The 15,121-nt window shown below is 44.2% G+C and overlaps 1 protein-coding gene across 3 annotated transcripts; it reads right to left on the bottom strand.

Annotated features, from left to right (window-relative positions):
* Positions 1-191: 191 nt before the first annotated feature.
* NCR3LG1 (natural killer cell cytotoxicity receptor 3 ligand 1) lies at positions 192-14,149 on the bottom strand. 3 transcript variants are annotated; one of them, XR_013829421.1, is made up of 5 exons: positions 13,379-14,149; positions 11,784-12,131; positions 6,547-6,873; positions 3,122-4,061; positions 192-3,003 (listed from the first exon to the last, which is right to left on the bottom strand). XR_013829421.1 is itself a non-coding variant. In XM_079929036.1 (4 exons), the coding sequence occupies exons 1-4, from the start codon at positions 13,494-13,496 to the stop codon at positions 3,856-3,858; spliced, it is 999 nt and encodes a 332-aa protein (XP_079785162.1). In that variant the 5' UTR covers positions 13,497-14,149; the 3' UTR covers positions 192-3,855. The 3 variants fall into 3 exon arrangements, 1 of the variants encoding a protein (XP_079785162.1); XR_013829422.1 differs by having other exon boundaries at positions 192-1,203; positions 2,515-4,061; XM_079929036.1 differs by having other exon boundaries at positions 192-4,061.
* Positions 14,150-15,121: the final 972 nt, after the last annotated feature.

The raw sequence follows: 15,121 nt of genomic DNA on the forward strand, positions 1-15,121 counted from the left end.
ACCAGACTCACTAATGAGAAGCCCCTGGGCAGCACCTTCTCTGGGGACCATCCAGAGTAACCTTCCTCCACTCCCTCATGCACCTTAAACAGCTGGTGACAGTGAACCGGCAGAACTGAGGGCTCAGCGCCACCTGCTGACCACAGACAAGACCTACTTGATCCCCAAAACTCAGAACCACTGGTCGAGGCTTTCCGCTCTGAGACCCCTAGCCTTTAGGCTTAGCTCAGGGAGGAGCTGGAAAGTTCCAGGCATGGAGGGACAGCTGGACCAGACCTTCCTTGACTCCCTCCACCGGATGTTCTTGTCCACTGACAGTGCTCCCACCATTTGGGGGCACCCCCTTTTTAAGGCACTTGTCTAAACTAGACAAGGGAGCTCCCCTGAGCTCCACTCAGCCCAGCAGGAACTTTTGTGAGAATTTTGTTTCTGATATTCCGCCTCGAGGACAGCACTGGGTGTCACGTGAGAGCAGATGTAGCAGTCCAAGCTTGTCCACACCCTGTGTGCAGAAATGGCTCTCCAGATCCCAAGGATGTATCTCAGGTCACTGTGGTCCAGTGCTGACAGAGGCACTGTTCTCTGGGTTTGCAGATGAGGAGTCGGGATCAGACTTGCTGTTAACTTGCTAACATCTCACAGCTAGTAAGTGGCAGGCCCAAGATTTGAACCCGAGTCTGTCTCAAACCACAGCCCTGCTCCCTTCCCCTGCTGCACAGTCCCAATCTCCTGAGCGCCACCTTCCTCTAGGGGTGCCACCTTGATCTCAAGCGTCATGTCTCTAGACCAAGAACAGGAAGGGAAAGCGCAACTCAGGAAGGTCCCAGATTTGAGACTGATACAGACTCAGCTATGATAAGTGACAGCCTAGATCACGTCCAAAACACCAAGGGAGCCAGAGGGACTGTTAACTGAGTCCAAGCTTGTACTGCTCGCCACATGCCAGGCCAATAAATCAAGAGACGAGTTGTTGGGGCAAAGAACAGCGACTCTATTCATAAAGCCAGCAGACGGAGAAGGTGGTGGCTCGTGCCCCTAAGAACCATCTTGCCTGAGTTAGAAATTCAGGCTTCTTTTATACTAAAAGGGGAGGGGGTAAAGTCAAACATGTCCTGGTTCCTGTCAGCTTCCAGAGGGTATGTGTTAATTTCTTCCTTCCTGCAGTCATTCACAGGTGGGCCTGGTCAGGATGTTTCCTTTGAGCTAAACAAAGGTATTTTAGCTTAATACTCATTAGTGGGAGGCAGGGTTCCCAGGGACGGGCCATTATGTATAATTTAAGCTTATAGGCAACATCCCTTTAGTGATTAACTTGTAATAGAATACAAAGTTTCTTCCCTATTACAGGACCTCACCAACACTTTCTCCCACCCATGTGTATGATGAACCCTCCATCTTCCGCCTTCTTGCAAATGGACTGGGGTCCCTACCTTCCAGGCTACCTTTCCCACAGCCAGTCAGGTGGCAATGCAGACTAATGGGGCACATCTGCCACTCCTGTCTGTCCCCAACCCACACCAGGTGTTGTGACATGTGTCCTGGGCCTCAGTCCTGAGTTCAAGAGAGGAGGGAAGCCAAGCCACCCTCTTCCAGTAGTGAAACTGAATTGCCAGTCTGGGAAAACTAGCCCCCTACCCATACTGGAAACCTGCTCAGGCCTAATGCCTCTGGATTTGGCATATGCAGCCAGTCACTGCATGGCCCACATGTGGCCCACTAAGGTGGACCTCCAGCCTTTCTGCTGGGGAGGACTCACCCAGCTTCTATAGAACCCATTCTCCTCAGGTAGCATCCTCCCAGCTCTGTCCTGCTCTTGAGTTCCTCTCCAACATCTTCTTTTAGGGAGAACTTTCCTAGGGAGCTTGCTGCAGGGAGTAGCCCTGGCTCCCCACACATCTCTGGGCTCACCTTTGAGGTCTCCCCAGGTCCAGTGTCAGACACCCTATTGTACCAAGACATGCAGAAGACTTGGGGGAAGAAGACATGAATGCTGCTGACCCTAGACTGGGGCAGGCCTGAAGAACAACAGATCTGTTCCAACTTGAAAGGAATTGCGGAAAGGCCGAACAATGGGATTAAGGTCAGAACTGAGTTCCAGAGAGTGGGTTTGTTGCATTAGAATCTAGATTACTGGCATCCTCTGTGCCAGGACCACCTGACTGGGGCATTGTACATCTCCATCTACCTACACCCTACTCTATTTCCACTCTGGGCTGGCCCAACTCTGGAGTGATGTGAAAGGCAGGCCACCTAGACTGGCCAACTTGGGTACAGGAGTGTGAACTTCTCTCTGTCCCCCATACTTAGGTCCTTCCAGGCACTGATGCCAATGAGTAAAGCAGTGATACACTACACAATTTATTACGCAGCCCTGCCTCTGTGTACTCTTCACTTGATCAACTCCAGTTTTCCCTATAATGCCATTATTATTGGGGAAGGGAAGATACTCCAGCGTAAACCAGACAGAAGTAAATAACTACAGTTCTGACTGAAACTTTGACATAGGTCTTATACCTGTGAAGGGAGGAAGAAAGGACGATTGGCTAGCAAGAGCGTCAGATGACCGTGCAACTCCAAGAAAATCTCAGCCATCCCAACAGGGAGCTCCAAAGATTCCTGCCTTGATCGGCCATTGGCTGGCCAGGAGAGCATGGCATAAGCTCAAAAGCTACAGCAGATCCCTGAGATACCATAGCTGGAACATGGTGGCTAAGTACACTCTTCATAGCAGGCTCTGTCTTGGAGGGGCTCCCAGCAGCACATCTCCACGGCAACCACACTTCTGGGTCAAAATTCAGCTTCCTGGGGAGCTGTATCAGTTAGCTTTTGCTATGTAACAAACCACCCTAAAACACAGTGGCTTTGAAAAAATAAGTATTTCTCAAAAAAAGAAAGCAAGAAAAACAAAGCGTCTTCCCTGGCACTCCAGTGGTTAAGACTCCATGCTTCCACTGTAGGGGACACGGGTTCGATCCCTGGCCGGGAATATTAAGATCCCACATGCTGTGACACAGCCCATCCACCAAAAAGAAAAAGAAAAAGAAAAAGAAAAAATAAGTATTTCTCATGCATTTGAGAGTTGGTTCTGTTGATGCTGATGATCTCAGCTAGATTTGCTTACATGTCCGGTGGCTGTCATCTGATCCAGACTGGCCTCCACTAGAGCAACTAGCTCCAGCTTCCAGGGTCTCTCATCCTCTAGCAGGCTCTGATTCCCGTGTCTCTCACCCTCCAGCAGGCTCTATGAATCAGTGGGTCAGCTTTAGACAAACAGCCTTTTTCTTGATTAATCGATTTTTCTGCTTTTCCTAAAGCATTTATAATGAGATATATTAGCTATTGCACAGATTCTGCCTTGGCAGGCTCATAAATAACTGGAGGCAATTTTATTACCTAGAACCATTTAACCAACACATTTACACTGGTCTTAACAACAGCCTGAGTTATTTTATTTGCTATGTGGGCCAGAGGGATAAACATGTTTGGAAACATGTTTTAGTTTGGAAACACCCTCACTAGGGTTAGAAGTTCTTGGTTAAACCAGTAAAATCTGGGTGGTAAGTTATCTCATTGAGCTATTAACAAAATATGAGCAACCGGGGGAAGGAATTCCCCTCTCTGAGCTGTGGATTCTATATGTGAGAACACTAGTGCAGCCCACATCATTCACAGGACTGGTGTGAACAATGAGGTCAGGTTCGATTTACAGTGAGACTTTATTATGAGAAGGCAGAGGGGCTTTACAATGCATCTCCTCAGAGTCCCAGGCCACCACATGGAGACCAAATGAGACAGTTCCTCCCCAACACATCAGAAAAAGCTACACACCATAAACACACTTAGAATATCCCAGCATCAACACTGAGAACTCCCCAACACCATGCATTGGCCATGAGTTCTGAATTCCCAGAGTCTACTCCAAAACATAAGTCTAAACTTTGCTTTGCAGCCTCTTATCTTTTCCAAAGAAAAAAACAAAAATAAAATTAATACGATCAGTCCAGCAGAGATTAATCCAATACACAACCAAACAATCCACGAGTCAGTTTTCTTCTCAGATTCTGCAGAGAGAAAGAAGAGGAGAACATTAAGAGGAAACCTACTGGCAGGGGCCAAAGAAGACCACACGACTGCTTCTAGGATCTGTGTGGCTGTGTATCATCTTCCCTGTCAGAGATAGAACCACCAACCTTCTGCCACACGTCTTTGCATCCTCCATCCTATCACTTAACACCTTCACACATCAAACAGCCTGCTTAGCACTTGCCAGAAAAACACCGCAATATCAAACACCACATACAATATACACATACCATGCACACGTCCAAAGCTTCCATACTACTACACTACCCTGTATCACTTGTATACTGCTGTAGACTGAATGTCTATCTCCCCTCAAAATTCTTATGTTGAAATCCTAATGCCCAATACGATGGTATTAGGAGGTGGGGCTTTGGGGAGCTTTAGGTCATGAGGGTGGAGCCCTCATGAGTCAGATTAGTGCCTTATAAAGGAGGCCCTCGAGAGATCCCTCACCCCTTCCACCATGTGGGGACACCATGAGAGGTCTGAAACCTGGAAAAGGGCTCTCAGCCATAGTGGCGCACTAATCTCAGAATTCCAGCCTCCAGAACTGTGAAAAATAAAGTTCTGTTCTTTATAAGTGACCCAGTCTGTGGCAATTTGTTGTATTGGGTTGGCCAAAATGTGCCTTCGATTTTTAAGTAAAAATAAAAGACACATTTTTCATTTTCACCAAGAACTTATTGAACAACGTATTCACCCTTTTGTTCCACTGTCTTCTGTTTTTCAGGCAACTTCATAATTCCACCTTCCCAAAACTTTTAATCTTTTTGAGCAAAGAACTGTTGCAGGTGCCTTTTATAGTCTTCCAGGGAATTGAATTTTTTTTCCATTAAGAGAATTTTGTAAAGACCTAAATAAATGGAAATCCAAAGGTGCAATGTCTGGTGAATACGGCAGATGAATCAGAACTTCCCAGCCAAGCTGTAACAGTTTTTGCCAGGTCATCAAAGAAACACGTGGTGTTACATTATGGATGTAATGGAAGTAATGGATGTAATGGATGTAATGGATGTAATCTTCCTGATGGAAGATTATGTGTTTTCTGTTGACTAATCCTGGATGCTTTTCGTCAAGTACTGCTTTCAGTTGGTCTAATTGGGAGCAGTACATGTTGGAATTAATCATTTGGTTTTCCGGAAGGAGCTCATAATAGAGGACTCCCTTCCAATCCCACCATATACACATCACCTTCTTTGGATGAAGACTGGCATTTCGTGTGGCTGGTGGTGGTTCAATTCGCTTGCCTACGATCTCTTCCGTTTCACGTTATTGTACAGTATCCAGTTTTCATCGCCCGTCACAATTTGTTTTAAAAACAGAACATTTTTGTTATGTTTAAGTAGAGAATCGCATGCAGAAATACGGTCAAGAAGGTTTTTTTTGCTTAACTTATGTGCAACCCAAACATCAAAGAGATGAACATAACCAAGCTGGTGCAAATGATTTTCAACGCTTGGTTTGGATATTTTGAGTATGTTGGCTATCTCCTGCGTGGTATAATGTTGATTGTTCTCAATTAATGTCTTGATTTGATCGCTATCAACTTCAACTGGTCTACCTGACCGTGGAGCATCGTCCAGCAAGAAATCTCCAGCACGAAACTTCGCAAACCACTTTCGACACGTTTGATCAGTCACAGCAACCTTCTCCATACACTGCACAAGTCTTTTTTGCATTTCGGTTGTGTTTTTACTTTTCTTGAAATAATAAAGCATAATATGCCAAAAATGTTGCTTTTTTTCTTCCATCTTCAATATTAAAATGGCTACACAAAACTTCACCAATTTTGATGTCTTGTTTTAAATGCACGCTGATATGACAGCTGTCACGTACAATCTAACAAAATTGTTTTGAATGACGTTAAAGACAACTAAGTGCTAGTAGAGCCATCTTATGGAAAAAAACGAATGAACCTTTTGGCCAACCCAATAGCAGCCCATACGGACTAAGACATACACATATCACCCAGACAAATGCCTTACACCATACACACAAAGCATATTTCAATTTCATATTCCCCATGCCCCACATGTATCCTAAACACATCCCTGCACACACCACCCACCCACACAATCCCTAGTCCTTACTTCCAGGAACAATTTCTCTCTCCCTTCAGGGCCATCCCAAGCCCCACCTGGCACACCCTGACCACATTTCCCAGGGCCACTGGTTAGCCTCTGCCTTCCTTACCTCCCTCACCTCTAGGCAGATGCATTGGACCAGCAGGACCAGAGCCATGACCCTGGAAGCCAGGTCATCACCACTCTCTACCTATTAGACCATCTGTCCCAGCTTAAGGACCTAATCTGGACTGCTGACTCTGGGGCTGAGCTAAACCAGACCAAGCTTTCTCTCCTTCCCTATTGGCCCCCATATTCCCCTAGACTGTGTGGGAACCAAAGTTGATATTATATTCCCCTCAAGAGGAAGAGTTGGGGAAATGTCTAGGGGGCTGCTTACCTATCAGAATCGGGGTGAAGTTGAAACTCTGGCACATGAGTGAGGATACATGCCATACCACACACTGGTAGATGGTCACATTGTCTTCCAGAGAGGGCTTCAGCCTCAAGTCGCTGGTGATATTAAATGTACCATCCTCATTCTTCATGGTGGGGCCAGTGATAATGTCCTCAGAAATCTCCTGGAACTGGGGATCCTTCTGGGTCCACCTTTTCCATGTTATGTTAATATACTCTGGGTAGAATCCACTTGACTTACACAAAATATGTCTGTCTTCATTATCTTTCACCACGGCTCGCTCCAGAAACAAGCTACTGACTGGGTGAGCTGCCAGGGGAGAGAAATCATGCCTTGAGGGTGGGTAGGGACTTGCTTATTATTAGCCCAATGTCAGACCCATGGCAAGCCTTCAGGAAAGGTGAGTCAACTGAATGGTATTCTGCCTAGGCTAAATGATCTGGGTATGCTGGTTCCAGTGCTGGCAGGGTGCCGATATGCTGTGACCACAGCAATTTTATAAAGCAGAGTTTCTTAAGCCCCTCTGTGTCATAGACATGGTTGAGAATCTGAGGAAAGCCTTGGAACAGTGTTGTGGCAGAGACTGCTACTTGCTGCGAATCTCTATTCTTCAAAGACACCTCCAAGTTAAAGCTACTTCTCCCACCTTTCTCTGCAGCTGGGTGTAGGCATGTGAACTAAGGGTCTGGAAGTTTGGATGTATTCAGAAGTAGTGAGAGCAACTTCTAAGAAGTCTCCTGAAATAACAAGGGTATCTTAAAGGAAAGAACAGTGTCTCTCCCCCTCCACTTCTTCCTTCTTGCAGAATGGCTGCAATACCATGTCATGGCTGGAGATGGAGAAGACATTTCCAAGCACAAGGTGGAAATGCAGGTTGAGGATGGCGAAGTGATGACATAAAAGGATCCTGGGTCCTAGATGATCACAGAACTGCCACACATGCCCTGGGTTAGCTACAGTTTTGTGAAAGGAAAATAAACTACCTTCTTAAAAGCACTATTGACTTCTCGCTTCCCTCTGACATGTAAAGACCTAAAGTCATCACTTCTATCCTCATAACAGGAAAAAAAAGCTGAGCTGAACAAACTGTAAATCCACAGCTTTTCTTAGATCCTTCAGAGAATTGAGGTGACAGGGCAAACCACCACCCTGAAAAAAGACAGGCAGATTGAGAGAATCACAGCCGAGATCATAAAACCTTAAGCAGAAGGTACTGGAGTAATAAACTGGTCGACACACTTAAGCAGTAACTCTGACAAATTGCTAAAGGATAAGTGTGGACTAGATTGAGAATAAAAAACTCCTAAAGGCCCAGTCTTAGGGGGGGTCACAACACTTTCATGAGTTTTACCTCCCAGAATCCCACCACGCTCTCACTGTGAAGATCCAAGAAAAATTCCCTCCTATTTTGAGCAATGGGGAGAGGAAAAGTTAACTATTTAAAAATATACCCAGTGCATTCTCCATAATAAAGGATGCTCTCAAGGGAAAAGTCTTTGCCAGAGTCTTGCCTGACCTGGGATAGTGATGATTAGCCAACTCCAGCCCCCTCTAGCCTTCCCGCCTCACCTAGAAACACTTCTGAAGGTGAGACAGCCTAGGGGCTCAGGCAACTCAAAAGAATGAGATTTAACCATACGAGTATAGACTGCTTCTCCTCCACAACACCTTACCACTACATCAACAGAGTTCCAGAATGGTAACAGATTACAACTGAGAGAGCTGTTAAACACAGGCTCTGTTTAAGGTGTTCATAGGGAAATTCAAACAAAACAAGGAAGGGGGAAAACTCTGGCACCTACAGGTACAGCATTAACACTAAACACAGCCTAACGCCTAGCCAAAGCAACATAGACTCTCACACCAAAAGCCTATTCACCTCAGTTCTTACTACCTGATACATAATATCTGGTTTTCAACAAAAAATTACAAGGCATGCTGAAAAGTATGAAAAGACAAAGCAAGCCTCAGAACAAGACTCTCGTATGACACAGATTTTAGAATTATCAGATAGAGAATTCTAAATAATGATTAAAATGTTAAGAGCACTAATGGAAAAAGCAGACAATATGCAAGAACAAATGGATAATGTAAATAGACAGATGGAAACTTTAAGAAAGAATCAAAAGGAAATGCTAGAAATCAAAAACATTATAAAAGAAATGAAGAATGCCTCTGATGGGCTCATCAGTAAACTTCACAGTGCCAAGGAAAGAATTAGCTAGCTTAAAAATGTCAATAGAAACTTCCCAAACTGAAATGCAAAGAGAAAAAAGAATGGGGAAAAAAACCAGAAGGGAACAGAATATCCAAGAACTGTGAGATGACAGCAAAAGGTAACATATGTAATAGGAATACCAGAAGAAGAAAAGAGAAAGGAGCAGAAGAAACATTTTGAAAAATAATGGCTGAGAATTTTCCAAAATTAATGACAGACACCAAAGCACAGATCCAGGAAGCTCAGACAACACCGAGCAGAAAAATACCAAAAAAAGAAAAAAAAAAATTTATACCTAGGTATACCATATTCAAAATGCAAAAAAACAAAGAGAAAATCTTGAAAGAAGCCAGAGGAAAAAAATAACTTACCTATAGAGGAACAATGATAAGGATGACATGGGACTTCTTAAATGCAAGAAAGAAGAGAGTGGAGTGAAATATTTAAAGTATTCGAAGAAAGAAAACCCCACCAATCTAGACTCCTATATCCAGAAGAATTACCCTTCAAAAATGAAGTATACTTTCTCAGACAAAAACTGAGGAAATCTGTCACCAGTAGACCTGCTTTGCTACATGTTAAAAGAAGTTCTTCAGAGAGATGGAGAATGATATAGGTCAGAAACTAGAATCTACAAAAAGAAAGGAAGAGTGTCAGAGAAGGAATAAATGAAGGCAAAATAAAACATTTATTTTTCTTATGCTTAACTGATCTAACAGATCATTGTGTTCATTCAAAATAATAATAGCAACAATGTACTGGGTGGTTATAGCATATGAAAAAGTTAAATGAATGACAGTAATGTTATAAGAGATGGGAGAGAAGAACTGGAAATACTCTGTTATTAAGGACCTGTACTACCCATGGAGCAATACAGTGTTATTTGAAAGCAGACTTAAATTAGTTGTAAATGTACACTGCAAACTCTAGGACAACGATTAAAATAAATTTTAAATAAGTATAATTGATATACAGAGAAAAGAGAGAAAATGGTATCATATAAAATATTCAATTAAAACCAGAGAAGGGGGGCTTCCCTGGTGGTGCAGTGGTTGAGAGTCTGCCTGCTGATGCACGCGACACGGGTTCATGCCCTGGTCCAGGAAGATCCCACATGCCGCGGAGCAGCTAGGCCTGTGAGCCATGGCCGCTGAGCCTGCGCGTCCAGAGCCTGTGCTCTGCAACGGGAGAGGCCACAACAGTAAGAGGCCCGCGTACTGCAAAAGAACAAAAAAAAAACAAAACAGAGAAGGCATAAAAAGAGGCGGAAAGTTAAATTAAAAAAATTTAAAAAACAAAGGCACCAAATAGAAAACAGATACAAACACAGTACATATCAGTCCAACTATATACGCAATCACTTTAAATGAATGGTCTAACTACATCAACTAAAAGACAGAGACTGTCATAGTGGATAAAAAAAAGACTCAAACATGTGCTTTCTACAAGAAACCCACTTTAAATATGAGGACCCAAATAGAGTAAAAGTAAAAGGATTGAGAAAGATATACCATACTAATACTAACCCAAAGAGAACTAACCCAAAGAGAACCCAAAGAGAACTAATACTAACCCAAAAAGAACATTATTAATGAATAATCAATTCATCAATTATAACAAATATACCATAAATACAAGACGATACTAATGGGGCAAGTGGGGTGTGGAGGCAAGAGTAATATGGGAACTCGGTACTAACTTTCCAATTTCTCTGTAAATCTAAAACTCTTCTAAAAAATAAAGTGTATCTAATTTTTGGGAAAAAAAACCCTTTTATTTTAGGCTTTCTGTCAGTTGCAGAGGAAATGAATTCTAATATACATCCCCATTACCAAAATTAATATGTACAAAACATTCAAAGTCTTAAGTACAATTATGGAGGGCTCACAGACACTGCCCTTCAGTTACAGGCTGAATTGTATGCCCCCCCCAAATTCATATGTTGAAGTCCTAATCCCTAGTCCTAGTCCCTCAGACTGTGACTATATTTGAAGGTAGGGTTTTCATTGAGGTTGGTAAGTTAAATGAGATCATTAGGTTGAATCCTAATCTAATATGACTGATGTCTGTATAAGAAGAGGAGATTAGGATACACAAATACAGAGGGAAGAGGGGGTGAAGACACAGGGAGAAGACAAGCACCTACAAGCCAAGGAGAGAGGCCTCTGAAGAAACCAACCCTGCTGCCACCTTGATCTCATCTAGACTCCAGAATTGTGAGAAAATAAATTTCTGTTGTTTAAGCCACCCAGTCGGTGGTGTTTTGTTATGGCAGCCCCAAGCTCATCCACAGAGTATCTGACCTATTTATAATAGAAGAAAGTGGAGCTCAAAAACGTGTTTAGGGAAAAGTGTTGTTATAAATCTTGACTGAGCACCTACCTCACAACAGCACTGGCTGAGCATTTTCCTACATGATCTTGTGTAATCCTCAGAACACTATGAGGCAGGTATGACTTATTGCCTCATTTTGCACATGGAAAATTCATTTGCACATGGGAAAATTCACGTGTAAAGATGTTAAATGGCTGACCCAATCACTCAGTTTGGAAGCAACAAAGTTAGATAGAATAGGATTCAGATCCATGGAACCAGAGTGCAATCTCTCTCCTTCCCCAGCTACCTTTCAGAGGTACCTCTTCAGTGAAGACTAACTGTCCACACACCAAGGAAATTATATAATTACTTTGACTATCTTTTACTGCGAACTTAAAATGGGCCAAACACTATTCTAAGCATCCTCCTTGCATTTTTCATAGCCTCTTCCCTACAGTCAATCCTCTTAGAAAAGTATTATTACATTTGTTTAGAGGGAAGGGCATTGAGATTCAGCATGATTAATAACTTGTCCAAAGTTGTCTAGAAGTTCATGGAAGCCCAGGACTCAAACCCATGTCTATGTGACTCCTAGGCCCATGCTCTGCTCCACTTGGCCCATCTACATCTCCACCCCAAGCCCCATCACCATGGGAATCACAGGGCACTGCCCTCAGGCACTCACCTACAACCTCCAGCCAGACTCTCCCCTGTGCCTTCTGAGGAGTGACCACCAACTCACATCGGTACTCTCCTGCTTCCCACAGTTGGACCCCAGGCAGTTGCAGTGAGGCATCCCCCCTCTTCAGCCTCCATGGAGACACGTTGGCTCCAGGTCGGAATGCCACTTTGTGGTCTCCAAAAAATTCAAACACTTTGATCTCTATTTCAGACAACTGAGCCTTCCGAAACCAGGTGATACCCATACTGTTGATGTCCAGGTGTGGGAAACCAGGGATCTTGCAAAAGATAGTCGCATTTTCATTCAGGAAAACCATCTGAGTCCTTCCTGCCATCTCCACTTCCAGAAAACCTGGGGCAATATGAGAACTGTGTTATAGAAGACCCTTGGAAGAAACATAGGCCTGGGGCTCTAAAACACTGCCATATAATTGGAAACAACTTCCCTTTTTGTGGGGGCGGGGGGAGGGGTCTTCAGATACAAAGGCCCTTAGTTTATGGCCCCTCATTAATCCACATAAACTCCTTCAACTTTGTTCTTTTTTTTTTTTTTCCCCAAGATTGTTTTGGCTATGCTGGGTGCCTTGCAATTTCAGAGGAATTTGAGAAACAGTTTATCAATTTCTACAAAGAAGTCAGCTAAGTTTCTAATAGGAATTGAACTGAATCTGTAGATCAATTTGGCAAGTATTGCCATCTTAGCAATGTTGCTTCTAATCCACAAATGTGTTTGGCGGATGTGTTATGGACTGTTTGTGTCCCCACCAAATTCATATGTTGTGGCCTAATCCCCAGTGTGATGGTATTTGGAGGAGGGGCCTTTGGGAGATAATTAGGTCATGAGGGTGAGCCCTCATGAATCAGATTAGTGCTCTTATAAGAGACATGAGAGGGAGTTTCCTGGCGGTCAAGTGGTTTAGACTCTGTGCTTCCACTGCAGGGGACATGGGTTTGGTCCCTGATCGGGGAATTAAGATCCCACATGCCACGCAGCCAAAAAATAAATAAATAAAAATAAAAAATAAGAGACATGAGAAATATGAGACATCTCTCCAAACCTGAGGATATAGTAAAAAGCGTTCACCTACAAGCCGGGAAGGGGTCCCTCATCAGGAACCAAATCAGTCAGCACCTCGATCATGGACTTCCCAGCTTCCAGAACTGTGGGAAATAAACTTGTTGTTGTTGTTGTTTTGGCAGCATGCATGCGGGATCTTAGTTCCCCAATCAGGGATCGAACCCGTGCCCCCTGCAGTGGAAGCGAGGAGTCTCAACCACTGGACCACCAGGGAAGTCCCAGAGTAAATTTCTTATTTCACGCCTCTCCGTTCCAGCAACTGGCATGATGCAAGAGAAGCAGAGGTTTACAGAACATCAGAGCGTGTGCTCACAGACTCCTACAGGTGCCGACTCTGCACATAGTAGGCGTCAGTATACAACTGTTGAATCAGTAAATGAATCCGCATTTCACAATACAGAGTTCAGGGTTGGTTGGGGCTTTTTAAGATATTTAGCCCCAGCCGGACTCGGACCTCACTGCGTAGTGAAAGCCACCCCTCCTCCCTCCCTGCCTCCTTCCTTCTCTCCCTCCTGCCCTACCTGCGGTGAGCAGCGTGAGCCCCAGGATCAGCACCAGAACCCGGAACACGGCACGGAGCCCCACCCCGTTGGGCCGCCTGCCCTCTGCGCCGTGGCCACAGCCTCCCGGAACTTGCATCCTCAAACTTTCTCTTAGTTGCTTCTTCCTCTTAGGAGTGGGCAGGTCCTAAGGAGTGGGTGACGGGACATCTCTTGCGCGGTGAGTGGAACTTTACGCGGAATTAGTTAATGGCGCATTTGCACCTTCTGCAACTCTGCGAGAAGTCGTTTTGGTTGCTCCGTTCACAGAGACGGAAAGTTACTGACAGCGCCTTTCTCAGTCACACTTCCACCGGCTGCGCGCGCGCGCCGGGAGTGGGAGCGGCTAGCAGTGGGCAGGAAGTTCCTGCCTCCGAGCGCGCCGGCCGGCATGGGCACAGGGTTCGCGTCAGCCTCTACGTTCGCTTTATAAGCTGAGGCCAGGATCCGATCGCCTGGGCGCTGCTCTAAGGAAGATCCACTATGCAGGAGCGCATTGGGGGCAATTGTTCTTACCATCAGCATGATAAACTAACATTACTTTTTTTTTTTTTTACGGTTCTGAAAAGTCCTTCTTTATTTTGATACTGAGAAATGGATTATTTCCTAACATATCAGTAAACAGAGGCTGTCACAGTCACCGGGGATTGTAGCCACCACCAGAAGGTAAGCTGGTGAGCCTTGAGGCAACTCAGGAAGGAAAGAATACCTGCCATCTAGCAGCCATCAGACCGCAGCCACTCCCTACAAAAACACAGGACACTGGCCCCAGATAGTTGAGGTACATATCAAAGGAATGATTTCAGTGAGCCCAGACTCTTGCATCTTCCCATACGTAGAAATGGGCTTAATTCCTTAACTTGGGGTATCTGGTTTTCTTTAATTACAATAATCTTTTGATGTTCCCGACTACCTGCCCTTTGTTGCAAAACCCGCCCCCTCGCCTCCTTGGACCAGTTTTCTCAGGGTTACTTGAGATGCTGCCTCCTGGGCTTGAAGTCCTAAAAATTCCCGCCGAATAAAACATAACTCAGAGAGTGGCATTGACTCACATATACTACCAAATGTAAAATAGATAGCTAGTAGGAAGCAGCCGCATAGCACAGGGAGATCAGCTGGGTGCTCTCTGACCACCTAGAGGGGTGGGATAGGGAGGGTGGGAGGGAGACGCAAGAGGGAGGAGATATGGGGATATATGTATATCTGATTCACTTTGTGATACAGAAGAAACTAACACACCATTGTAAAGCAATTATACTCCAATAAAGATGTTAAAAAAAACCCATAACTTTTAGGATGCGCGTATTTTTTCAGCCGACGTACAAAAAATAAACCCTTCAACCTGTAAAGAATGTCACGTGTTTTCATATTGTTGTAAAGCAAACTTATAGAATAGGAACATCTGCTACCAGCTCCAACTTACATTTCTTTAAAAAAAATCTTATATTACTGAAACCTAAAGCTAAATTTATATTTCCAGGATGCTTCAGTCAAATGTCTGAAAACAGCCCATTTCCCCTTACTAACCAAAACGTGGCTTGTGACCTCTTAAGCAAAACAAAATGCTCAGTGATCAAGTTTTACGATCTCCAGACCACCTTTAAAATCAATTAAACTGCCAAGTTCAGAACACAAGTGGCATTTGCTGTTGTTATAAACGCACATATCTCTTTCTCCAGCATCTTGCATTCCAGTAGTCTCATTGATCCTATTTAATTATTTTTC

The sequence above is a fragment of the Stenella coeruleoalba genome, assembly GCF_951394435.1.
Source record: "Stenella coeruleoalba genome assembly, chromosome: 8".
Taxonomy (NCBI): domain Eukaryota; kingdom Metazoa; phylum Chordata; class Mammalia; order Artiodactyla; family Delphinidae; genus Stenella; species Stenella coeruleoalba.

Bases quoted from the DNA above. Each gene is read 5' to 3' on its own strand.
- NCR3LG1 (XM_079929036.1), bottom strand. From the start codon at position 13,496: ATGCAAGTTCCGGGAGGCTGTGGCCACGGCGCAGAGGGCAGGCGGCCC. The intron at 6,874-11,783 runs GTGAGTGCCTGA...CTCCCCTGGCAG, and splicing joins AGTCTGGCTGGAGGTTGTAG to CTCACCCAGTCAGTAGCTTG. The intron at 4,062-6,546 runs GTAAGCAGCCCC...TTCTCTCTGCAG, and splicing joins CTTCACCCCGATTCTGATAG to AATCTGAGAAGAAAACTGAC.